At 41.4% G+C, this 27772-nt stretch overlaps 1 protein-coding gene and 1 long non-coding RNA gene across 10 annotated transcripts in view; one reads left to right on the top strand and one right to left on the bottom strand.

The window, feature by feature from the left end:
• Positions 1-27772, top strand: part of blnk (B cell linker) — a 205908-nt gene that overhangs the window by 126507 nt on the left and 51629 nt on the right. For all 9 annotated transcript variants that reach the window (XM_072557699.1, XM_072557701.1, XM_072557702.1 and 6 more), the window contains 5 exons: positions 3956-4002; positions 6676-6722; positions 21998-22166; positions 24053-24174; positions 26793-26883. In XM_072557699.1, the coding sequence (XP_072413800.1) occupies positions 3956-4002; positions 6676-6722; positions 21998-22166; positions 24053-24174; positions 26793-26883 (476 nt within the window). The remainder of the gene's footprint in view (positions 1-3955; positions 4003-6675; positions 6723-21997; positions 22167-24052; positions 24175-26792; positions 26884-27772) is intronic.
• On the bottom strand, positions 21983-26969 carry LOC140463554 (uncharacterized). The gene is made up of 3 exons (XR_011954698.1): positions 26827-26969; positions 23958-24133; positions 21983-22100 (listed from the first exon to the last, which is right to left on the bottom strand). It is a non-coding gene; the product is annotated as an uncharacterized lncRNA (long non-coding RNA).

Consider the following 27772-nt stretch of genomic DNA (forward strand, 5'->3'; position numbering starts at 1 on the left):
CAGTGTGTCTTCATAGCTGAAATGCTCCATCCCAGGCAGTATCCTGGTATATCTCCTTTTGCACCCCTCCACTGCAATCACATCCTTCCTATAATGTGGTGATGAGAACTGCACACAGCGTCCCATTTGACTTCTTCACTACCTTATTAATCTGTTTACCACCTTCAGCAATCTGTGGACAAGCACCCCATTATCACTCTGTTCCTCTGAACTAACCAAGTGTCCTGCAATTCATTGAGTACACTCGTGTTTTGTTCTTTCTTCCAAAGTGCATCACCTCACATTTATCATGGTTAAATTCTATTTGCCACTGATCTGCCATCTGATTGATCTACCTATATCCTCCTATAACCTAACACCTTCATCCTCACTGTCAACACTGAGCTAATATTTGTTGTCCACAAACTTACTTATCATCACCCCTCCTGTCCACATTCTCATACACATCATATTAGAATATGACAAGCAATAAGGGACCCAGCTCTTCTACCACTAACTCCTGTCACTAAGCCGATATTTGATCCAACTTAACAAAGTACCCTGGATCCCATAAGCTTTTATCTTCTTTATCACCTTCCAATTTGGGATCTTGCCAAAGGCCTTGCTGAAATCCATTAAAAGTACTTCAACTGCCCTGTCCTCATCCAAACACTTGGTCACCTCCTCAAAACAATTCCACGAGATTTGTTGTGCATGACATCCCTCGGATAAAGGACAAAGTGAGGACTCCAGATGCTGCAGAGTCAGAGTCAAAAAGTTGGCACTGGAAAAGCACAGCAGATCAGGCAGCATCCGAAGAACAGGAGAGTCAATGTTTCGGGCATAAGCCCTTCCTGATGAAAGTCATGATTTGGAGATGCCGGTGTTGGACTGGAGTGGACAAAGTTAAAAAAAATCACACAACACCAGGTTATAATCCAACAGGTTTAATTGGAAGCACATTAGCTTTTGGAGCAAACCGGTGTTGTGTGATTTTTAACTTCCTGATGAAGAGCTTTTGCCCAAAACGTGACTCTCCTCCTTGGTTGCTGCCTAATCTGCTGCACTTTTCCAGTGCCACACTTCTCAACTCTCCCTCTGATATAGCCATGCTGACTCTCCCTGATCAAATCTTGCATATTTAAATGGTGATTAATTTTCTTCATCATTGCTTTCTCCAAATATAACTGCTCATTGGTTAATATCAGGTACACTTTTGCATCATTCTGATACTGAGCACTTAACTGATGCACAGTTCTCCATCCAGGGATGTAATCAAAACAAGTCATTCTATTATCAGTTGATGTTCAGATTTGAAGTCTCACATGAGTCAGAGTTTTGTATGCCAATGACCTTTGAAAAAAATCTAATTTATTCCTAATCATTTAGTTATTTATGAAAGAATGGAGCATTAGCACTAGTGTTATTTTAGATAAGGCAAAATTATAGAACTCCACAAAAAATCTCAATTAAAAAAGAAATTGTTGGAAATATGCAGAGAAATAAATGAATTGAGTCACATTACAGTTGGTTCTCAACAAAGCAAGTAGCTATTAAGAAGAAAAGGTTCAGGAACAGAAGTAGACCATTCAGTCCAACAAGTCTGCTCTACCATTCAACTAGGTTATAACTGATCTAATCGTCCTCAACTCCACTTTCCTGCCTTCATTCCCATCCTGATCAAAAAATCTGTCAGTCTCAGCCTTGATTACACTTAATGACCCAGCCTGTGTAGTAAAAGAAAATCTGCAGATCTACTACCCTTCGAGAAGAAATTCCTCCTGATCTGCGTCTAAAACGTGTGACCTCTCATTCAGTGACTATATGCTGTAATCATCTCTCAGCTACTTTAAGTCCCTGAAGGTTTTTGTATGTTTCAATAAAGTTGTCTCTCATTCTTGTACATTCCAATGAGAACAGGCACAACGTGCTCAACCTTTTCTAAGATAGCCCCTTCTTCTGCTCTAAGCTTAGTGTACCTTCTCTGGACTACTGCAATGCCACTATCTACTCAAGGAAATGTGATACATTTGGAGGGGCTCTTTGGAATTTGGTGAAATGTTGGTTTTACCCTTATACAAATTAGTGAAAAGGATAATTGAGAACAATATAAGTTGGCTACAATTCATAGGACCAATTATAATATCATGACTACAAATTTTAAGGTCCTTTAATCTCTTATAAGTTGAGTGATCATTCCTATGTGCAATTTTTTAAAAAAACTAACTCTGGAGTACCTAATAATCTTGAAATCTTTAGTGACAATTGACCACTCTGTATATTTTATTGTCATATGGATTTATAGTTATTGGCACAGCAATAAGAAATGGAAGTATTCTGGTCCATTTAATATTTGGGACTTCTGTTAAAATGAAGCAGATTTGTATAATTCCCGCTGGCAATAATATTTTAGTAGAACAAGAACACCTTGAATACAAGAACAAATCGCTCGGTTTTGGGCATGTGGTAGCCAGTTTTTCTGACTCATTACTCAATGAACAATGCTGCATTTCTGTTGAGGAATAATATTTAAAAGCATAACATTCTAAGTGATTCGGCCATTTAGAACAGTATAGGCTAGAAAAACACGTGAGTCAAATACCTTGCAATATTACTGAGGATAATAACTCTACCGGAATAAATTAACAATATTTACTAATGCATTGGCAGATGCAAAGTTGTTACCAGCAGGCTTCATTTTAACATTACATCGGTCTTAGTTCAATGATAGCACTCTTGCCTCCTGAGAAAGAAAGTTTTGGGTTTTAAACCTGACTCCAGTGACGTCTCTGCCGGCACACCAATGCAGTACTGGAGAACTGCTGCATTGTGTTCTTTGAATCGCACGAAACATCTCAGTTGGAGGTAAACCATATGACTGAACTATTCAAAGAAAAGCAGGATAATTCTCCAAGTGTCTTGGCCAATAATTATCTCTCAGCCAGCAGCACTGAAACAGTTTAATTGCTCATTTATTTCCTTATTCTTCACAGGAGCACATGTATAGATGGCTGCCATGTACTCTTATAACAGTGACTATATATCAAAAGTATTTTATTGGTTGTGAAGCACTTTTGGAGGCTTTCACTGCAGCATTTAATGTGACCTTCTATTAGGCAATTATATGCTTGCATCTAGAGCCATGTTACTGTTAGAAAATCAGGATCCTATGGCATAATAACAACCCTGAGCCAATTTAGAGGGACAGTTGGAAAGTTTATATACATTGCATGCTGTGCTAAGTTGAACCAGATGTGACATGGAGAAGACGCCAAAATGCCCAAATAATATTATGTTTCTTGTGCTAAGTGGACCAAATCTGCCTTTCAGGTTCCACAAGTCAGCTGGCATCCTTAGCTTCCCACTCGCCATGAACCCCCCTCACCTCCCAACTCTTCCTGGACCTACCTTCCTAAATTTTTTGCTCTCTGCCAACCTTTAACCCACAATTGTAGCCACAGTGCAGACTAATCCAGTTAAACCTCTGTGTGGACCATTTGATCTTTTCTTAGCTAGGAATAGGTGAGCTGCACTGGGACAGGAGTGTATCTTGCCAGTAGCAGGGGAAGGAGGCCCAGCCCTAAATTATATCAGGTCTGCACTCAGTTTGAGGAGGAGGTGGGCCACTTAGAATTCTATTTCAGACATGGCCTATCACAAATTCCCTCAAAATACACAACACAGATTTCTGAAGTATTTCATATATTCTGTAATCTGCTACTCTAACCAAAAATGTTTTGTTTTAATTTACTTAGCAGGCTTTACAAAGAGCTAATATCACTAGCATGCACTTTCAATGTGAAAGAAACAGCATAATATCCCTAACATACATGCACTAACTTATGAGTTGTCCTTGGCTCTTGTTAACCTCTCTGTATGTGATACTGGAATTACTAACAATTTGAATTTCCACAATCTCAGATGTAGCTTTTCATCTCGATCTTGCCTCCATCGATTTATCTTTTAATATTTGCAGATTCACGAAACATCCGCCACCTTCCGTTCCTCGGAGAGATTATTCAGGTAAAGTTGTTTCTGAAGCACATCTTATATATGGTTGGATGAGAGGAATCAAAAGACAATGGAGAGAGTTAACAGTATTTAGTTTGTCCAGATTTATTCTAAGAGTCTATGGGAACAATGTTTATGATCATTGCAAGAATGTTTGCCTGAATGTTTTGTTTAATTTGTTTGTGGTTTGTGGACAATGTTGAATAGGTCAGCATTTATTGTCCATCTTGCTGCATAGAGTCATAAACTGCTTCAGTATCTGAGGAGTCATGAATGGTGCTGAACATTGGGCAATCATCCCCACTTCTGACCTTACGATGGAGTTAATGTTATTGATGAAGCAGTTGAAATGGTTGGGTTAGACACTACCCAATTGTTGATTGTGTTATTGGCTGTATGTAAATAAGCATTTTCAAAATTCTTGTGGTGCAATGGTAATATTCCTACCCTTCAGCCAAGAGGCCAGGTTCAAATCCGACCTCCTCCAGAGGCCATAACATCCCTGGAGACGTTGATTGCCCTGGAGCTGAGATGCCTGATCTCCAGTAACCACAACCATCTTCCTTTGTGCTAGATCTGACTCCTACTAGTAGAGAGTTTTTTGCCTGATTCGCATTGACTGCAGTTTTGCTTGGGCTCCTTAATTCACACTCGGCCAAATGTTGCCTTGATGTCAAAGGAAGCCACTTACATCTCACCTCTACAGTTCAGCCCTTCCTGCCATGTTTAAGTCAATGCTGTAATAAAGTCAGGAGCTGAGTGGCTGTAGTCGAACCCAAAGTGAGCGTCAGTGAGCAGCTTATTACTCAACAAGTGCCGCTGTCAGTGATCCCATTTACTGATGATTGAGAGTACACTAATGGGGTAGTAATCGATCAGATTCTGGATTAGTGGTGCTGGAAGAGCACAGCAGTTCAGGCAGCATCAAAGGAGCTTCGAAATCGACGTTTCAGGCAAAAGCCCTTCAGGAATAAAGGCAGTGAGCCTGAAGCGTAGAGAGATAAGCTAGAGGAGGGTGGGGGTGGGGAGAAAGTAGCATAGAGTACAATGGGTAAGTGGGGGAGGGGATGAAAGTAATAGGTCAGGGAGGAGAGGGTGGAGTGGATAGGTGGAAAATGAGATAGGCAGGTAGGACAAGTCCGGACAAGTCATGGGGACAGTGCTGAGCTGGAAGTTTGGAACTAGGGTGAGGTGGGGAAGGGGAAATGAGGAAACTGTTGAAGTCCACATTGATGCCCTGGGGTTGAAGTGTTCCGAAGCGGAAGATGAGGCGTTCTTCCTCCAGGCGTCTGGTGGTGAGAGAGCAGCGGTGAAGGAGGCCCAGGATCTCCATGTCCTCGGGAGAGTTGAAATCTTGGGCCACAGGACGGTGTGGTTGATTTGTGTGGGTGTCCCGGAGATGTTCCCTAAAGTGCTCTGCTAGGAGGCGCCCAGTCTCCCCAATGTAGAGGAGACTGCATTGGGAGAAACAGATACAATAAATGATATTAGTGGATGTGCAAGTAAAACTTTGATGGATGTGGAAGGCTCCTTTTAGGGCCTTGGATAGAGGTGAGGGAGGAGGTGTGGGCACAGGTTTTACAGTTCCTGCGGTGGCAGGGGAAAGCGCCAGGATGGGAGGGTGGGTTGTAGGGGGGCGTGGACCTGACCAGGTAGTCATGGAGGGAACGGTCTTTGCGGAAGGCGGAAAGGGTTGGGGAGAGAAATATATTCCTGGTGGTGGGGTCTGTTTGGAGGTGGTGGAAATGTCGGCGGATGATTTGGTTTATGCGAAGGTTGGTAGGGTGGAAGGTAGTAATTGATCAGGTCAGCTTTGTCCTTGCAATTTGTATGCAGGACTCAACTGGGCACATTGCTGGGTAAATGCCAGTGTTGTAGCTGTACGGGAACAACTTGGCTGGGGATGGAGCTAGTTCAGAGGGACAGCCCTCCCAGTTTTGCATAAGTACCCAGACAATAATTAGGAGGACTTTACATAAAACAGAGCTTGGTTTGCTGTTGTCATTTTCAGTATCTATGTTGATCCTGAGCTTTAATTTATTTTTTAAGCCTTATGATGGCTTTCAGAGGGCATTTAATAATGAGCCACATTGGTTGGAGATCAATCCAAGTAAGGTAACAATTTCTTTCTGTTAAAGCAATTAGTGAACCAAATGCATTTTATAACAATTGGTTTGATGATCAGATTTATTCATGAAGTTTCAGCACGTGCCATTGTGAAATTTGAACTTGTGCCTGTTCCTCGAGGTTGCTAGTCCATTGACGTCACTACTACACCACTGCCTTTCCTAACTCTAGGGTGTAGAGTGCACGTGGAAGTTTCACCTCTTACAAACTGCATGTAAAGTGGAAAGATCAAGGATATTTGGCATAATTATGACTTGTAGCATGATTTAATAACAGCTAATCCACCATCCTCAGCTTTTTCCGTAAGTTCCTATTCAGATGCTAAGAGATGGAACCAGCTGACCATGAATTTTCTTTTCTCAATGGATTGTCAAAATAAATGAATGTTGGCCTCCCTTTGTGCTTCTTTCCTAGAATCCAAATCTTAGATTGTTTTATCTGACTGCTTCTTCCAAATGAATCTATGTGAACATTTGTGTGTATTTATCCATGAACATTCATTTAACATTGATCCTAACCCATTTAATTCTCTATCTTTCTTCCTTTCATTTTTATTAGAAGGTGCAGGAGCACAGGAGGGAGAACAATGGTCTGACAATGAATTTGTAAGTGTTTTGAGCCATTTGAATTGTTGATGCTATGATGCATAGAAATTTTCAGAAGTTGTAAAAGTGATGTGTTTCAAGGAAGGTTATTTTGTCTCAAGTGTTCCTTCAGTTGATTTATCATAATTTCAACGTTTTCAATTATGTTGTGGTACAATTCTCTCAAAAAACCAATGACCCCTAGTGTTGGCTGTATCAAGCTGTGTGGTGCCTGTGGTTTCTCAACATCTTGAAGAAAGCCACAAGTGTTGATTTTAATATTAACAGACCCAAGATACAAATGTTACTTTGTTATTCTTTCACAGATGTGTGTGTTGCTGGCAAGCTCAATATTTATTGCCCATCTGTAAAATCTGTTTTTCTCCATCAGGCTTTTTAAACCGGTTGACCCACCTCAGGTTTCAAAATCCAATGAATACAAGACAAAAGTTCTGCAAGGAGATACCCCACCAATCAAAGGCTGTTTATTTCTCACGTAATCTGCTGATTGGCTGCCCAGTGAAACAGCCTCTGGTTGGAGGAGCTGTCAATTGTGCAAATCGCGAATATATTCATTCAATAAAAACTGAAAGAACTGGGAGTGCTATAAATCAGAAACAAAAACAGAGGTTGCTGGAAAAGCACAGCAGGTCTGGCAGCATCTGTGAAGAGAAATTAGAGTTAACCTTTCAGTCCGGCGACCTTTCCTCAGAGATATTCATTCACCCTGAGGCCTACATAGCAGGATCAGTTAGATTGAAGATTGACTGCCAGGAAACATAAGATAGTTCAGAAGTCTCCTGTAGCTATTCCTCTTTCAAATAGATATTCTGTTTTGGGTATTGCTGAAAGGGGGTCTCGCAGAGGAAAAAAGAAGTGGCAGTCAGAATTTGGGCACTAAGAAGGAACCTTACGTTAAACGGGGTTTTATCAAGATTTAAAAGAGAAATTATTAACAGGAACTCTTCTGGCACACGCACAGGAGATTCTTAGCCATGAGCATGAATATAGGATAATATGTTGCTTTCATGGTGCCAGGGTTAAGGACATCTCAAAATGGTTGAAGCATATTTTCGAAGGGCAGAGTGAGAAGCCAGAAGATATTATAAGAGTTTAGGTAGATGGTTAAAAAACAGAACATCAAAAATTGAAATCTCTGGTTTATTTCCAGTGCCAAGTTGTAACTAGGGAAGGAATAAAAGGGTAAAGGAGATGCATCTATGTCTAAAGGTATGGTGCAATGTGCAGGGATTCAGTTTCATGGATCATTGAGATTTCTTCTGGGACTGCAAGAACCTGTTCAAAAGGGATAGGTTTCACCTGAACTGGAAAGGGACTAATATCCTGCTGGGGACATTTGTTAGTTCTATTTCAGTAGCCTGTATACTTTGAGGGAGGGGTGGGGGCTTTCGAAGTAACAGTGAAAATAGAAAGAAAGATGAGGATAGTTCCAAATCAGAAAAGAGCAAGCTAATTAGAAAAGGCACACAAGAGCAAGTCAAAGAATAAGGTAACTATGAAGAACTATTTCAATATAAGGGCCTTATAGGTAAGGCTGATGAATTCAGGGCATGCATGGGAACATGGGACTGGAACATCATAACTACTATAGAAACTTGGCTGAGGAAAGGACAGGATTGGCAGCTCAATGTTCTGGGTTGTGGATGTTACAGGAGCATAGAAGGAGAGAAGGGGAAGTGGCATTTTTGATTAAGGAAAACATTATTACTATAATTAGAGAAGGTATATCTAAGGGGTCAGTTCGTGAAAATGTTTGGATGGAAATTAGAAATAAGAAAATGGTGACCACCTTGATGGAATTGTACTGTAGGCACCCTCCTGTAGTCAGAGGGAAATTGAGGAACAGATATGTGCAGAGATCTCAAATATGTGTAAAAGTAATAGGATTGTAATGGGGGATTTTAATTTTCCAAACACAGACTGGAACTGCCATAGTGTTAAAAGTTTGGATGGTGAAGAATTTGTTCAGTGTGTTCAAGAAAAGTTTCTTATCAGTATGTAAATGTACCTACTGGACAAGTAGCAAAACTTGACCTTCTCTTGGGAAATAAAGCAGAGCAAGTGAGTGAAGTGTTAGTAGTGGAACACTTTGGAACTAGTGATCATAATTCTATTAGTTTACCAATAGGTAGGGAAAAGGATAAGTCTTCCACAAAAGTTTATTTCTTAATTGAAATAAGGCAAATTTTACAGGTATGAAACAAAAAGTCTCAAGAGTTGATTGGAGTAGATTGTTCGCAGGTAAAGGGACGACTGACCAGTGAGATGCCTTCAAAACTGAGCATGCAGAAGCATTATGTTCCTGTTAGTGATAGGCAAGGCTGGTAAGATTAGGGAACAATGGATGAATAAAGATATTGAAGTTCTTGTCATGAATAAAAAAGAATCATAGATATAGAAAACTGGGAACAACTGAATCTCTTCAAGAGTATAAAAAGTGTTCAGGGCATTTCTCAGAATGAAATTAGGGAGGCAGATGGGGTATATGAGATAAACATGGCAGATAAGGTTAAGGATAATTCAGAAAGATTCTACAAATGCATTAAGTGCAAGAGAGCAGCTAACCAGAGAGGTTAGAGAGGTTGTCGTTGTGTTGAACCTCAGGTGTGAGAGACAATAAGTGAATATTTCATCTCAGTTTTTACTGCTGAGAAAGAAATGGAGGCTAGAGAACACAGGGAAAAAATATTGATGTTTTGAAAACCATTCACATTACAGAGGGGGAAGTGCTGGAGATCTTAGAAAACATAAGGGTCAATAAATCTCTGGGGCGTGATGTTCCAGACATTGTGGGAAGTTAGGGATGGAATTGTCAGGCCCCTATGACCTATATTTGTATCACCTATAAGCACGGATGAAGTACCAGAGAACTGGAGGGTGGCTAATGTTGCGCTATTGTTTAAGAAAGTCTATAAAGGGAAGCTTGGGAACTATAGACCTGAGACTCTGACATCGGTGGTGGGAGTCGTTGGACGTGATGCTGAAAGATGAGGTTAACATGCATTTGAAGAGGCAAGGAATGATCAGGGATAGTTAGCATGGTTTGTGAGAAGGAAATAATGTCTCTCAAACTTAATTGAGTTTTTTTAATGAAGTAACCAAAATGTTGAGAGCAGAGCAGTAGGTGTTTACTTGGACTTTAGTAAAGCCTTTGACAGGTCCGCACAGTAGACTAATTAGTAAAGTTAGATCACGTGGAATTCAGGGTGAGCTTGCCAATTGGATACAAAATTGGCTTAATGACACGAGACAGTGTGTTGGTGGAAGGTTGTTTTTCAGATTAGAGGCCTGTGACCACTGGTGTTCCACAGGGATCGATACTGTGTCCACTTTTGTTTGTAATTTATATAAATGATTTGGATGAGAACATAGGAGGTTTGTTAGTAAGTTTGCAGATGCCACAAAAATTGATGGTATAATGGACAGTGAAGAGGGTTATCTAAGATTACAAAGAGAACTTGATCAGTTAGGTCAGTGGGCTGAGGAGTGGCAGATGAAGTTTAATTTGGATAAATGTGAGGTATTGCTTTTTGTTAATACAAAAAAGAACAGGACTTATGCACTTAATGATAGGGCCCTGGGTAGTGTTCTAGAACAGAGAGACCTAGGGTTTCAGGTACATAATTCTTTGAAATTTGTATCACAGGTAGACAGCGTGGTTAAGAAGGTGTTTAGCATATTTGCTTTTATTGTTTAGAACATTGAGTATAGGAGTTAGGACACCATATTGAGGTTGTACAGGATGTTAGTGAGGCCTGTTCTGGAATACTGTGTATAGTTCTGGTCGTTCGGTTAAAGGAAGGATATCATTTAAACTGGACAGGGTTCAGAAAAGAATTACCAGGATGTTGCTGGGAATGGAGGGTTTGAGATGTAGAGTAGACTGGAAAGACCGGGACTTTTTCACTGGAGTACAGGAGGTTGAGGGGTGACATTATTGAGCTTGTAAACTCAAGAGGGACATAAATAAAATGAATGACAAGGGTCTTTTCCCAAGGGTGGGGGAGTTCAAAACTAGAGGACATATTTTTAAGCTGAGAGGAGAAAGATTTAAAGAGAAAAGAGAAGCAACTTTTTTTTTTCACACCAGAGTGGCTCATGTGTGGAATGAATGCCAGAGAAAGTGGTGGATGCAGGTACAGTTATAATGTTTAAAAGACATTTGGATAAGTTCATGAAATGAAAGGTTTGGTGGAATATTGGCAAGTGGGACTAGTTTAGTTTGAGAACACAGTCGGAGTGGGCTGGTTGGACCAAAGGGTCTGTTTCCATGCTGTATGACTACGGCTCTACGGAAGGGAAAGGCTACTGTCAGGAGGGTACTGGAGAAAAATGCTCCAAGTCAGGGAGTGAATCTTCCCATATAAATACCATTGCCAAGAAGGGAGCATTCAAATAGTGGAGGTGGGCACCCAAGTCCCAGGAGTTCTGAATGAGAGTGACAGAGTGTGAGGAAGGGAGGAAGAGTGAATTAGAGAGACTAGTAATATGAGGGATGTGGAGTAAGAGAGAGAGCATGAGGTTGGGACATAGAGAGTGAGTAAGATGGTGTGTGTGAGCAAATAGGGAGGGGATGGGGAAGAGGGGTATATGAAACTAAGCATGAGCCAGTCACAGCCCCACCCTTTGCCTCCTCTTTCTCCCTCCCAAAAAACCCTATCCACAAAGCAGGCTGACAAGGTTAAAGGCAACTCACCTCTGATCTCCTTCCATATGAATTCAGCAGTGTTTAGATTTGCATCACCAGAGGCAAATGCAGGGTTGGTCGTAGATTCCTAGAGATGTACAACCTGGAAACAGACCCTTCAGTCCAACTCATCCATGCTGACCAGATATCCTAAATTAACCTAGTCCTACTTGCCAGCATTTGGCCCATATCCCTCTAATCCCTGTATATTCATATCCCCATCCAGCTGCCTTTTAAATGTCATGTACCAGCCTCCACCACTGTTAGTTAAACCAAATTAATTAGGTTGGGTGCACTTGCCTCTTCTTCCTAAGCCATCAAGCTCTGCTTCTTAAAAGACAAAAAGCAAAAGGAACTTTTATAAGTTTGGCTTTTTATGGTCAATTTTATTAATTTATCATTTATTTAACTTAGTGATTTATGGCTTGGGAGTTTTTTTCTGAAATTCCTATTTATTACTCTGCCAAACCTAAGCTTTCTGAAGTACCTTCACTGCCTTCCCAAGGACAAGAAAACTTGAACTGTGCAATACCCTGTTCTGCATTAGTAAGGGTTGTGGGTTTGAAAGATATTGTACTGTGTCTTGTAGCTGACACACACCGTTGATATGGTACACTGATAGTGGAGAGACTGCATTCTGAAGGTGATGGATGGGATGCCATTCAAGCGGCTACTTTGCCTTGGATGGTATTCAGCATCTGAAGTGTTGTTGCTATGATCATCATAATCCTGTCTCGTGACTTGTAGATTCATTTATATAGCTGGTCCACTAAAGTTTCTAACTATTGGTAACTCCCAGGATAATGATATTGGGATAATTAGTAATGGTATTTTGTTGAATATCAAGGAATGATGGTTAGATTCTTTTTAAGTTATTGATGCTCATTGCTACCATTTATCAGGCCAAATCTGAATGTTGTCCAGGTTCATGAAGCACAATTATTTCAAATTAAGAATGGAATTGAATACTGTGCAATCTTCAGTGATCCTCCTCATTTCTTACCTTATAATGGAGGGAAGGTCATTGATGAAGTAGCTGAAGGTGGTTGGGCACAGAATACCTCAGTGTCATGAGGAACTTTGCTGGAGCTGAGATAATTGACCGATGCAATGGCAATCATTTTCCTTTGCTTTAGGTGTTGCTACAGCCGTTGGAGAGCCTTACTTTTAACTCCCATGTACTTAGTCAGTTCTAAGGCTATCACTTTCACCTCACCCCTGAGATTTTGGTCTTCTGTCCATATTTGCGTCAAGGCTGTAATGGGGTTTGGAGCTGAATGAATCCGGCATTACTTAAACTAAGCATCAATGAACAGGTTACCACGGAAAGACCACCACTTGATTGGACTGTAGGCAGCAACATCCATCACCTTGCTGATGGTCAATTGTCAGCTGGTCAGCTCTCCCTGTCCTGGGACAACTCTCCATATGATACTGAGGGTGACATTGCAAGGACGACTAGGCAGGATTGTGCCTTTGTCAAGTCTGAATCCAATTCTCAACTTGATGCTAAGTGGCCTGTCTGTTTTGACTTTTATTATGTTTTGTCTTGGCTGAACAGATTGCTAGGCCACTTTAGATAACTTAGTTGATAGTCAACCACATGCTGTGGTTCTCGCATGCAGCAGCATAAGGAAAGCAGATTTCCTTCCCTAAACGACATTAGTGAACCAGGCTGGTTTTTATACTAGTCAGGTAGTTCCAATGGCATTGTTATTGATACTAAATTTTTTAAAATCCAGATTTATTTTATTAAATAAATTCAGATTTCTCAGCTGCCTGAGGATTTGACATTTGCTTCCAGATCATTGGTCCGGGTTTCTGGATTACTAGTCCAGTCACATAGTTATAATATTGCCCATACCTCATGATTTCTATCAGTGCTTAACAAAATAAAGCCAAAAAATTACCATGACATTGTTTAGCAAAGGTCTTTGTTCAATTTATTGGCTTTTATTAAACATCTTGTACAAACCGAAGGTAAACATTAACAAGGTAATATATAACTTGCACGCCTTCGAGCAATTTTCTCAAAGAGAGACAAATTCTCGACATTTACAAGTACACTCAAGAATGATTTCGGCCGCTGCAGCAGCCGCCGCCGCGAACCATGACGTCACTTCCGCTCCCACCGACCATGCAGCCTCCGCGATCGCTGCCCAGACAACCGTCTCCACAATCGCCAGGAAGATCATTGCCGACAGATTCGCGGCCTCCGCAGGGTCCACAGCCACCGGGAACAACACAGTTTCTGTCGTCGCCGCATCCACTTCCGCGCCCAGTGACGTCACTCACCTGCACAATGACCACGCCGCATGCATCTCCGCCCCCACGCCGATCTCCGCCCCCCACTCCCAGCTCCCGCCCCACACCAGGTCCTAGCTCCCAGCCCTGCCATATTTTCACCATCCCTCCAGACCTCCCCCTCTCTGAGGATGAAAGATCAGTCCTCAGCAGAGGCCTCACCTTCATTCCCCTACGCTCCTGGATTAACGAGTTCAACACGCGGCGAGACATCGAACAATTCTTCCGCCACCTTCGCCTCCGCGCCTACTTCTTCAGCCAGGATTCTCGCCCACCCTCTGACGACCCCTTCTCCCGCCTCCAACACACCCCATCCACCTGGACACCCCATGCTGGCCTCTTACCCCCCTCGATCTCTTCATAGCCAACTGCCACTGCTACATTAACTGCCTCAACCTCTCCACCCCTCTTACCCACTCCAAACTCTCAACCTCTCACCCTCGCAACGTACAGCCCTCCACTCCAACCCCAACCTCACTATCAAACCAGCAGACAAGGGAGGCGCGGTGGTAGTTTGGCGCACCGATCTTTACATTGTTGAGGCTAAACACCAGCTCGCAGACACCTCCTCCTACTGCCCCCTTGACCATGACCCCACCTCCCACCACTAAACCATTATCTCCCAGACCATCCATAGCCTCATCACCCCAGGTGATCACCCATCCACCACCTCCAACCTCATCGTCCCACACACCCGCACCACCCGTTTCTACCTCCTGCCCAAAATCCACAAACCTGACTACTCCAACCGACCCATTGCTCCTGCCCCACCGAACTCATCTCTGCATACCTTGATACGGTCCTGTCCCCCTTAGTCCAAGAACTCCCCACCTACGTTCAGGACACCACCCACGCCCTCCACCTCCTCCATGATTTTCACTTCCCCGGCCCCCAACACCTTATCTTCACCATGGACATCCAGTCCCTGTACACCTCCATTCCCCATCACGAAGGACTCAAAGCCCTCCGCTTCTTCCTTTCTCGCCGTACCAACCAGTACCCTTCCACTGACACCCTCCTTTGACTAACTGAACTGGTCCTCACTCTGAACAACTTCTCTTTCCAATCCTCCCACTTCCTCCAAACCAAAGGAGTAGCCATGGGCACCCACATGGGCCCCAGCTATGCCTGCCTCTTCTTTGGATATGTGGAACAGTCCATCTTCCGCAGCTACACTGGCACCACCCCCCACCTTTTCCTCCGCTACATCGATGATTGTATCGGCGCACCTCGTGCCCCCACGAGGAGGTTGAACAGCTCATCCACTTTACTAACACCTTCCACCCCGACCTCAAATTTACCTGGACCATCTCAGACTGCTCCCTCCCCTTCCTAGACCTCTCCATTTCTATCTCAGGCGACTGACTCAACACGGACATTCACTATAAACCGACCGACTCCCACAGCTACCCAGATTACACCACCTCCCACCCTGCCCCCTGTAAAAATGCCATCCCGTATTCCCAATTCCTTCGCCTCCTCTATCTGCTCCCAGGAGGACCAATTCCAATACCGAACAACCCAGATGGCCTCCTTCTTCAAAGACTGCAATTTCCCCTCAGATGTGGTTGACGATGCTCTCCACCACATCTCCTCCACTTCCCGCTCCTCCGCCTTTGAACCCTGCCCCTCCAATCACCACCAAGACAGAACCCCACTGGTCCTCACCTACACCCCACCAACCTCCAGATACATCGTATCATCCTTTGTCATTTCCACCACCACCAAGGATATATTTCCGTCCCCTCCCCTCCCTATCAGCGTTCTGGAAAGATCACTCCCTCCACGACTCCCTCGTCAGGTCCACACACCCCATCAACCCAACCTCCACTCCCGACACCTTCTCCTGCAACAGCAAGAAATGCAAAACTTGCGCCCACACCTCTCCCCTCACTTCCCTCCAAGGGATCCTTCCATATCCATCACAAATTCACCTGCACCCCCACACACATTATTCACTGTATCTGCTGCACCCAATGTCGCCTCTACATTGGGGAGACAGGCTGCCTATTTGCGGAACGTTTCAGAGAACACCTCTGGGACACCCGGACCAACCAACCCAACCGCCCTGTGGCTGAACACTTCAACTCCCCCTCCTACTCTGCAAAGGACATGCAGGTCCTTGGCCTCCTCCATCGCCAGACCATGGCAACACAACGCCTGGAGGAAGAGCACCTCCTCTTCCGTCTAGGAAACCGCCGATCACAAGGGATGAATACAGATTTCTCCAGCTTCCTCATTTCCCTTCCCCTCACCTTATCTCAGTCCCAACCCTCGGACTCAGCATCGGCTTCTTGACCTGCAATCATCTTCCCGACCTCTCCACCCCCACCCCCTCTCCGGCCTATCACCCTCACCTTAACCTCCTTCCACCTATCGCATTCCCAATGCCCCTGCCCCAAGTCCCTCCTCCCTACCTTTTATCTTAGCCTGCTTGGCACACCCTCCTCATTCCTGAAGAAGGGCTTATGCCTGAAACGTCGATTCTCCTGCTCCTTGGATGCTGCCTGACCTGCTGCGCTTTTCCAGCTACACATTTTTCAGCTCTGATCTCCAGCATCTGCAGTCCCCACTTTGTTGTGGTTCTGTTCGCCGAGCTGGGAATTTGTGTTGCAGACGTTTCATCCCCTGTCTAGGTGACATCCTCAGTGCTTGGGAGCCTCCTGTGAAACGCTTCTGTGATCGTTCCTCCGGCATTTGTAATGGTTTGAATCTGCCGCTTCCGGCTGTCAGTTCCAGCTGTCCGCTGCAGTGGTCGGTATATTGGGTCCAGGTCGATGTGCTTATTGATTGAATTTGTGGATGAGTGCCATGCCTTTAGGAATTCCCTGGCTGTTCTCTGTTTGGCTTGTCCTATAATAGTAGTGTTGTCCCAGTCGAATTCATGTTGCTTGTCATCTGCATGTGTGGCTACTAAGGATAGCTGGTCGTGTTGTTTCATGGATGCGGATTGTTAGCTGTCTTCCTGTTTGTCCTATGTAGCGTTTTGTGCAGTCCTTGCATGGGATTTTGTACACTACATTGGTTTTGCTCATGCTGGGTATTGGGTCCTTCGTTCTGGTGAGTTGTTGTCTGAGAGTGGCTGTTGGTTTGTGTGCTGTTATGAGTCCTAGTGGTTGCAGTAGTCTGGCTGTCAGTTCGGAAATGCTCTTGATGTATGGTAGTGTGGCTAGTCCTTTGGGTTGTGGTATGTCCTCATTCCGTTGTCTTTCCCTTGGGCATCTGTTGATGAAATTGCGCGGGTATACAGGAAAGCCACCCACACAGGCCAAGTCCTAAACTACGAAAGCAACCACCCCAACACACACAAAAGAAGTTGCATCAAGACACTGTTCAAAAGGGCCACAACACACTGCAGTACACCAGAACTGCAAAAAGAGGAAGAAGAACACCTATACAATGTATTCGCCAAAAACTGATACCCCCGCAATTTCATCAACAGATGCCTAAGGGAAAGACAACGGAATGAGGACATGCCGCAACCCAAAGGACTAGCCACGTTATCATACATCAAGAACATTTCTGAACTGACAGCCAGACTACTGTGACCACTAGGACTCATAACAGCACACAAACCAACAGCCACACAAATTCCCAGCTCGGCGAACAGAACCACAACAACGAGCACCCGAGCTACAAATCTTCTCACAGACTTTGACGTCCTCACTTTCTCCTAATGATTTAATATTCCCCACTGTTAGGTTTCAAATGAGATTGAGTTAAATACATGAAGAAAATGTGACATGCCAGCTTAAATGGAAATAGGATCCTGTGCAATGAATATCCCAATTTGTGGCATTTGGTTTAGAAGTTGTATTTCCTTAAAACCTACATGGTGACTATGAAAAGGTTTTATATGGTAAAGCGTGCGTTACTGATACTAAAATATTGAGGTGTTGTCTTTCATATTGTTTTATAGGACTGGTCTTATTTTGGCCAGATTATCTAATGAACAAACTTGTTTTATTTCACTGCCACGAAAAAGCAATATAATCAGGAATCAACAGGCAAGGCTATGTAACATTCTGTTCCATGGTATTGGTAAAAGGTACTCTTTGGAAACATTCCTACCAAAGGTTGACACATAATACAAATAATTTTTAAAAATTCATCAATAATTAACACTGTCTCATTCTGCGCATGAACTCAAGTGTCATGTTTAATATGTTGCTGACGTACAACAAGAATTTAGTAGCACATTCAGCTGTTGTTAAATAGGATAACCCACACAGTTTATCATAGACAATTAATAATTAAACGTGACATGAGTACATATTGTGCATAGGCAAATATATTTTCAACTATGAGTCTTTGGGTCAACTATGGATGATAAAAGGTTAGAATAGAATATAATAGAAAGGGTGAAAAGAGACTTGTGGATCCAGGTATGTAGATCATTTAAATTGCCTGAACAGGTATAGAAAATAATCCAAAATGTAATGGAATGTTAGCCTTTTATCCTGAAGATTAAAAAATAAGGGATCAGAATTCAGTGCTGCAGCTATACATCATGGTTTGACCACAGACAGTGGTTCGGAGGAATATATTAGCCTTGGAGAGAGTGCAATGTAGGTTTCCCAAGTTTATAAGGAACAGTTCCATAAACTGGAACTGGAACCAGAATCTAAAAGCTTGTACTTTTAATTGAAGTATTCAAGGTATTAAGAGGAACAGAAAGGGTAGACTGGAACTTTGTCCACACTTTGGGTGGTCTAAGGCGTGATGTTTTGCCCCTGGGTCAGGAGAATAGAGTCAGACCAATTCCCAACTCCACAAACTCAACTCCACTCAGTGACACAGAACTTGAAATTTTCCATTGGTTGATGTGGGAATGTTGATGATGTTGATAGTGGATGACACTTGAAACAGTGTAGAAGCAGCTGCATATCGAGATGGACTGGGGAGTACCTACATCAGTGTAGTAACAGTGTGGGGAAGATTTTATTTTTTAAAAAAATAATAAAACTTCTACCAGCCCTTAGCACTCACCCACATCCATGTCAAAATAGGGAAGTCCACTGGGCCAGATGGGATTTATCCTAGAATTCTCTGGGAAGCTAGGGAGGAGATTACAGAACCTTTGACATTGATCTTTGTCATCATTGTCTGCAGGAATAGTGCCAGAAGACTGGACGATAGCAAATGTCCCCTTGTTCAAGAATTACCTTGTTCAATCCTGGTAATTTATAAACCAGTAAGCCTTACTTCAGTTATGGGTAAATTGTTGGAAAGGATTATAAGAGATAGGATTTATAATCATCTATAAAGAAATAATTTGCTTAGGGATAGTCAACACAGTTTTGTGATGGATAGGTCGTGCCTCTCAAACCTTACTGAGTTCTTTGAGAAGGTGACCAAAGAGGCGGATGAGGGTAAAGCAGTTGATGTGATGTATATGGATTTCAGTAAAGCATTTGATAGGGTTCCCTATTGTAGGCTATTGCACAAAATATGGAGGCATGGGATTGAGGGTGATTTAGTAGTTTGGATCAGAAAGAAGACAAAGGATAGTGATTGATGGGAAATGTTCATCCTGGAGTTCAGCCACTAGTGGTGTACCGCAAGGATATGTTTTGGGGCTACTGTTGTTTGTCATTTTTATAAATGACCTTGATGAGGGCGTAAAAGGATAGGTTAGCAAATTTGCGGATGACATTAAAGTTGGTGGAGTTGTGGATAGTACAGAAGGATGTTGCAGGTTACAGAGGGACATAAGCTGCAGAGCTGGGCTGAGATGTGGCTAATGGAGTTTAATGTAGAAAAGTGTGAGGTGATTCACTTGGGAAGGAGTAAAAGGAATACAGAGTACTGGGCTCATGGTAAGATTCTTGGTAGTGTAGATGAGCAGGGAAATTTCTGTGTCCATACTCATTGATCCCTAAAAGTTGCCACCCTAGTTGATGGGGTTGTTAGGAAGGCATACGGTGAGGGAGTGAGTTTCGGAGCCATGAGGTCATGCTGCAGCTGTACAAAGCTCTGGCGCGGCCGCACTTGGAGTATTGCATACAGGTCTGGTCGCTGAATTATAGGAAGGACGTGGAAGCATTGGAAGGGGTGCAGAGGAGATTTACTGGGATGTTGCCTGGTATGGAAGGAAGGTCCTATGAGTAAAGGCTGAGGGAGTTGAGGCTGTTATCGTTAGCGAGAAGAAAGTTAAGAGGTGACTTAATAGAGACTTACAAGATAATCAGAGGGTTAAATAGGGTGGATAGTGAGAACCTTTTCCTTGGATGGTGATGGCTAGCATGAGGGGACATAGCTTTAAATTGAGGGGGGATAGACATAGGACAGATGTCAGAGGTAGGTTCTTTACTCAGAGAATAGTAAGGGCATGGAATGCCCTGCCTGCAATAGCAGTAGACTCATCAACTTTAAGAGCATTTAAATGGTAATTGGATAAACATATGGATGATAATGGAAGAGTATATGTTAGATTGGCTTTGGATTGGTTTCACAGCTCGGTGCAACACTGAGGGCCGAAGGGTCTGTACTCACTGTAATGTTCTATTCCCTAAGTGTCCATCTATCCCATCCACACCTTTATTATAGTGAAGCATCACAAAAGTACTTCAAATGTGGAAGATAATGACAAATTGGGGTGGCAGAGGTGTGAGGAACAAAGATTAATTGCAGAATCAAAGAGATAGGAGAGCAGAGACCTAACAAGAGATAGGGATTAGAGAGAACCAAAGTGTTGGATTAAGATAGCTGAAAGTGCTACCACTGAAGGAGAATGGAAAAAGAAGATGGAAAGGGATTAGTTGCACAGGGGATGATGAATGTTCTCCTTATCCAACAAATCAAAGTTAGTTAAAAAGAGTGCATTAAAACATTAATATGGAAACGTTACAGCCCTGCACCACCTGCACCGGACTTAAAATTAGAGTGGAAATTATATTACCTGTATCAGCAAAAGAAATGTCAAATCATTCACATTGAGGCATTTGCACATAGAAACTTTACCATATTTTCCAGCTATTTTTATTGCTTCAGAAATAACAGGCCAACTGAATAATCATAATCACGGACTTAGGTGAAGAAACATTCAATGATATATCAGTCAGGAGTGTAGAATAATGCTTAGTAGGCATAAAACTTATGTAAATTAAGTCTCAAAAGTTCCTTAGTTCCTCTGTCTGCCACTCAGGTGCAACGGAATAAATTTCCTCTTTAACACATTTAATAAATTTCCTCTTTAGCATTGTTGATGAGCAATGCATCCTGAAGTATTCTGACTTACAGTTACCCAAATTGTTGGAGTGGTAATGACAATGAAACCATCAACATTTACTGTGAATATTTCCATAAAATTGGCAGCAACATCTTGACTTCATACGCCAAAATAATGTAGAAATTTGGACAATGCTGTCAATGATTTGGAGCTTCATCAGAGGATGTGCTTTTGAAATCCTTGTTTTCCTTCCTATCAGACTGTCACCAGCAGAAACTCTTTGAACTGATGAGAATGCGCATAGTTAGATTCACTGTGAAATCCTTGGAAACCTGGTTTTTAATGCTGTAGCACCACCAAAGACCTTCCCATTTGTGGAATTTATTTTCGTGGTAAAATTCTACATTCTTAATAATTTTTAAAGTTTAGTTAGAGTGTCTTTAGCACTTATATAAATCCCAACATTATATTTTATTTTGCAATCTGGAATGTTAAATTGAAAATTAGCAGATGTGTTGTGCCAAACTTTCCAATGTGCTGCCTGTGTAAGTATTTCAGTGAGATTAACGGCTCACCTTCTTGTTAACATCAATACTGCTACACACTTGGAAACCTGCTTGATGTGGTGCCAGATTTAAAGTACCATCATAAATGTGGAATTCTGTACCTCACAACAGGGCAACATTCTTCAAGGTCAGCAGCAAGTGAGTGACTGAAGTATCCGAGTCAGTAAATAGTATGATGGTACTGGTGAGACAGAAATAGATGGTAAAATCAAAGGCAGGTAGTGTTTGGACACAATTAATTTCATGGATTCCACCTTAATGCACATTTTTTTTGGATATGTCAACCATTAAATATAACAAGCTGGCCACATGAAATTCACATCTGAAATGGATTAATTTTGTACAATAGTCTTAATAACTTGAGAACATTTGAATGATAAAATGAATTAGCCTGTTCTATACATCAGCTAATGAAATATTACCCATTAGATACTGTTATAACTATATATTCAATCAGTTTATTTGATTTAAAACAAGCCACACAAATAAGTAGGCAATATGAATCCATTTGCAAGAACTGTTTTGATTGAACTCATGTGTACCCCAGGATACCAGTGATTATGAAAATCCAGATGGACGTTCTGATGACTCCGACACTTATGAAGATCCACGTGATGATGGTGATGATGATGAAAATTATGAGCCACCTCCTAGTGAAAATAAAAACAAGAAAATAGTTGCCAAACCTATGCATATTTCCAAGGGTGAATATGCAGGTAATGCATAGCTGTTTTGTTTTAAGAATTACTGTAGTGCTTGTTACTGTAGTGTGTTGACTTGTTTCTTACATGAGCTAAGTAGTTAAGATGTATGCTGTTCCAGTTGTCAATAACTGCACAAAAGTCAGAATTAGTGTAAAACAAGAGTTAAAACTTCAGTTTATCTGGTGAGCTTCTCCTGGAGTGCCCATGCATTTTTGGCTGACCACTTAATGCTACTTCGTAGAGATGGATTTTGTGATCTCCTGTCCACCATAATTTCAGCGGTGCACAAGGAAAAATTTCAAATGATAATTTGCCCACCACTTTCCGCCAGTCCTCCAAACTTTCCTCCATAATCAGATAAATAAGAGGGAGCCTGAAACAGCATCCTACCCACCTGTTTATAATAGATAGTTAGTAGTCAGTTGAACTTGTCACTATAACACCTGCAGGCAATGGGAATGGGCAGACTTTTTATCTTCGATACTAACAGTTAAAACATGAGAAGGAACTTGGGGAGAGGATATCCTTCAGGGTTATCTCCCTACAAGATTCTATACCTCCCATTCCTAGCTTCCAAAAACCCTTCACGCAACCTTCCTTGCACTCTTCAACAGAGGATTTATACTCTTTCATGGAATCTTTGTATTCCCCTTCTTCCTTTTTGGGGTCCTGCTGTTCACTAGTATTCAGTACATCAATCAGTGAAGACCCCTCTGGCACAGTTATTACTTCATCTCAAGTACAGTATTTGTGTCTTGGCTGCTGATGGGCAGGTAAGATAGAACCAGTGAAAATCATGCAAAATCTTTGGACCTCTGCATTGGCCAATGTCTTTGTAGAAGTTTACATAATAATGAGGGTTATAGATATAGTTAATGGTAGTTGTCTTTTCCCTAGGATGAGCGATTTCAAGGCTGGGGGGTGCACTTTTAGGGTAAGAGAAGAGAGACTCAAAAAAAGACATGAGGGACAAATTCTTTACACTGAGGGTGGTTCACATGTGGAATGAACTTCCTGAGGAAGTGGTACGTATGGGTGCAATTGGAACATTTAAAAGACATTTGGATAAGTACATGCACAGGAAAGGTTTGGAGGGATATGGGCCAGGAACAGGGTGGGGCTGGTTTACTTTGGGATTATTACCGGCATAGATTGGTTGGACTGAAGGGTCTGTTTCTGTGCTGTATGATTCTATGACTATGGATCAGTGTATGAGATAGTAAAGGTTGCACACTCTGTCACATCTTACCATAATGTTTGGACCAGAGCCTGCCCCACTCCCCAGGAATTTGTTTCTGTTCTGGAACTTATCTTGCCTCAATCAAAATATCCTATGGTCTATGATTTCCTCCAATTTTAGGAAACCCTTCCTCCACCCTACCACTCCCAAACTAAACTGCTCCTGCCTTATCCATTATTGCCTGGTTCTGCTCCCTGCTAAAAAGAAGTCTGTTTACTCAATTGCGGCATACAAAATGCCACGAAATTCCCCTCCTTTGAAGTGAAGTTTCAGTAAAGCAAAAGGTAGCACCTTTACTATTGCCTTCCAACCCTACTGTAACAAAGACAGTCCAGTTCTCTTGTAAGCAGCAGTGTCACAATGGTGGGTATAACACTGGTCACGAAAACTGAAATGAAGGAGGATCCATTTTCCAAAAATATAAAACTCATTGGAAGAATATTAGAGATAGTAGTTACCTATTGCAAATTTCAACAGCATTATGATTCATTAATCATTGAAAGAATCTTCTTGAAAGAATTAAAGATTATAGATTTCTATGTAAGAGTAACTTTACATATTACCTAAAAACGTCATTATAAATGAGCTGATTAGTTCAGTCCTGGGTCAGTGGCTGTTTCTGAATCATGAGAAGTAACACTCCTTGTCATGTTCATAGACAACCGACCAGCAGCCTCTTTTGCAAAGCCACCTCCAATGCTACCACGATCGTCACCAGTTCCAGTCCAACGAAAGATACCTACGCATTCACAGAAAATAGGAGAAAGGGAAGATGATGAGGTAAGGTTGAAATTAAAAAGGGAATAATCTTTTTAAATAGTCCATAACCACAAAAACTGCAAGGCCTCACTAGGGATGAGCCATGGTGGTCAGTTGTAAGTCAGGATTTTGGATGCATCATGTAATTTACAAGATGAGTCAGCTAGTCGTATTGATCCAGTTATAAAGCAGGAATTTTATTAATAATTTCAGTGTACACAAACAAGTGGCCTGACTCCTTGTATTCAGAATCTTTAAAGCTATCGTTTCCCATTACATTGAAAAATAATGTTTATTTTGATGGTAGCCTGTATCCTTCTGAGCAACCAGGAATTCAAAATATTTAATAGAAGAGCAGAAATTTTCTGTCAGAAATACAATATTTCAGCATTTCATCAGTTTTTAAAGGAGTTTTATGTAAGAAATTTAAGTTATCAATCTCTGCTGGAATTGATTGTCTTTCCTTAATAAAGTTTAACAGCCTTTTAGAAAGTGAAAAGAGGACTCATGTTGATTTTAGCTGGTGAGAATTCTGCTGAGGCAGCTTGGGCAGGATTCTTGAAATGTGTAAGTAAATGTGTAAACAAAGTTCAGGGAATTGTCCATGTATTTGTTTAAATGTTAATATGTCTTTAAAGTGCTGTGGTTTTAAATTGAAAAATCTACAACATGGAAAGGATTTGTTCAAATTATGTTCTTGTAAAAGCCCGATTTTTCCCGTTTATGTTCTCTGGTGCCCTTCTTAAAACTGATAACAGAAGCTTTGAAAAGCAGGTTTTATTACAGCAAAATGTATTACGAATGCATACATGAGAATGGTTTAGATCAGAGACAGGTTTGGTGGAACTGGGGGCAATACCTTAAAGGTAACACTGCATAAATAGGGACGTGACTCAGATTTTATATCAACAGTGAACTGTTTTCAAATAGATGGGTATTTGTAACACATTAAGTAAGGGATTGTATTTAGCAGGAAAAAAAATAATAAACCAAACATTGGAAAATAAATAAAACAAAGCCATGGATCTTGGAAATTTGAGACAAAAACAGAAAGTGCTAGATTAACTGAGCAGGTCTGACTGCTTCTATAGAGAGAGAAACAGAGTTAACATTTCAAGTTTAGGTGACCCTTCATCATAATTGCTCTGGCCTTTGCAGTTCTGACAAAGCATCACTGGACTGGAAATGTTAACTCTGTTTCTCTCTACAGATGCTACCAGACCTGCTGAGTTTCTCCACTGCTTTCTTTATTTCCATTAGAAGATAGATATCATTTTTAACTAGAGGAGAAACTAAAAGACTGGTCAGGAGAAAAGGAATTAAACCATGAAGGCTTGAAGAAACAACCTTCATGATTTCTCAATAAAGCTGCACATATTACATATTAGATGCTGAGCTAAAGAATACAGTTTTAGTTATTTTAGTTGTTTAGCATGTATAAGATTCATGTTTTGTAAGTTAGGTTGTTTGAGATTATTTGATTAATTTTATCAGTAATAAATTCAGTTAATTATCAAACATAAATTATGTGTACAGTTGTACAAATCCATTTAAAAGGGTAGAATTATTACAAAATAATTATAAAATACTTGTGATGCCATACAAAATGCTGGTGCGGCCACACTTGGAATATTGTGTACAGTTCTGGTCCTCATATGTCGGGAAAGATGTGGAAGCATTGGAAAAGGTGCAGAGGAGATTTACCAGGATGTTGCCTGGTCTGGAGGGAAGGTCTTATGAGGAAAGGCTGAGTGGCTTGAACCTGTTCTCATTGGCAAGAAGAAGGCTAAGAGGGGATTTGATAGAGATATATAAGATGATCAGAGGATTAGATAGGGTAGACAATGAAAGTCTTTTTCCGAGGATGATGATGTCAGTGTGTACTAGGGGGCATAACTACAAATTGAGGGGTGATAGATTTAAGACAGATGTCAGAGGCAGGTTCTTTACTCAGAATGGTAAGGGCGTGGAATGCCCTGCCAGCTAATGTAGTCAACTCAGCCACATGAGGGAGATTTAAACAATCCTTAGATAAGCACATGAATGATTTTGGGATAGTGTAGGGGAACGAGCTGAGAATAGTTCACAGGTCAGTGCAACATCGAGGGTCAAAGGGCCTGTTCTATGAAGTATCTGATGTGATTGTCATACTTAAGTCATTAGGCTGCTAAATGATTCAGAAAAGGGCAGCCCAGATTAACATACATTTTAGATTGATTGAATCATCAAAAGGTAAAAGAAACAATATTAAAACTTCCCTTATAAAATAAAGAGTAAGGGGAAATATAAGTTTTTAAAATATTTTCCCTTCATATGTGTATAGGTAGTACAAAAATACATACAGAAATTAGGACCATGATTACAGGCTTGGACATCCGTACATTAGATATCACCTTAGGGAATCTTTTAAGTTTACAATCAATAGTTTGTTGTATATACTGTAATTTCCTTTTAAAAATAAAGCTCACTCTAAGGGAATTGTCTTATTCCTTGAAGCAGCAAGAAGTTCATCAAGTTGAGTTTGGAGCATAAAATAATATTCAAATTGCAAATGAACTTGGAGTGAGCTGACTGATTGATTATCTTCCATTCTTATATTTGTGTATTACTGTTTGTTAAACTGTTTTCTTTAATTCCAGGATGATTATATTGTTCCTATGGAGAATAACGAACCTGATGATGCATACATTGACCCTACAGAGAAAAGTGCACCTCCAGTAACATTGAAACGTAAGTTCAGAAGCAGTTTGTTCCAGCTGATGAGTTGTTGACTAGAAGGCCTGCCCAAGTTCCAATTCATTGTGGTACTCTGTATGGGAAACTGAAAAGAAGCACATTTATAATATGTGCAATTGTTAATTATGACACAGCTGAGCCTGAGCAGTAATAACATGCTCCTATGATACGGGTAAGTAGATTGGAGCATGAGATTCATCAACACAGAACAAACCTGGCCACAGCTCTTGCTTGACACATTCAGCTAAAAGTCTTCCTCTCAGTGAGGAAGTGTATGAACTGTTTTCTAATGGTGACTGAGTTGAGGAATGTCCTTGCCCATCCTCTTGGGGCCTGCAGGACGTAGGCATCCAGAATAGAAGCCGGCAAAAAATAAAACTAAGTTGTAACAAAAATAATACTTTAGGTTGACATTAGACTTATTTACTCTGTTTTTTGTACCTTCTTTTAAACAATTTGACATTTATGATGGATAAGTCAGAATAGATGAGTCCCTTGGGCTGGATGGGATTTACCCTAGGATCATCTGGGAAGCGAGGGAGGAGATTGCAGAGCCTTTGCCTTTATCTTTATGTCATCATTGTCTACAGGAATAGTGCTAGAAGACTGGAGGGTAGCAAATGTCGTCCACTTATTCAAGAAGGGGAGTAGAGACAACCCTGGTAATTGTAAGCCAGTGAGCTTTACTTTGATTGTGGATAAAGTGATGAAAAAGGTTATCAGAGATAGGATTTATAATCATCTAGAAAGGAATAAGTTGATTGGGGATAGTCAACATGGTTTTGTGAATGGTAGGTCGTGCCTCACAAACATTATTAAGTTCTTTGAGACGAAAACCAAACAGGGTGGATGAGGTTAAAGTGGTTGATGTGTGTATATAGAT

The sequence above is a fragment of the Chiloscyllium punctatum genome, chromosome 38, assembly GCF_047496795.1.
Source record: "Chiloscyllium punctatum isolate Juve2018m chromosome 38, sChiPun1.3, whole genome shotgun sequence".
NCBI classification, from domain to species: Eukaryota; Metazoa; Chordata; class Chondrichthyes; order Orectolobiformes; family Hemiscylliidae; genus Chiloscyllium; species Chiloscyllium punctatum.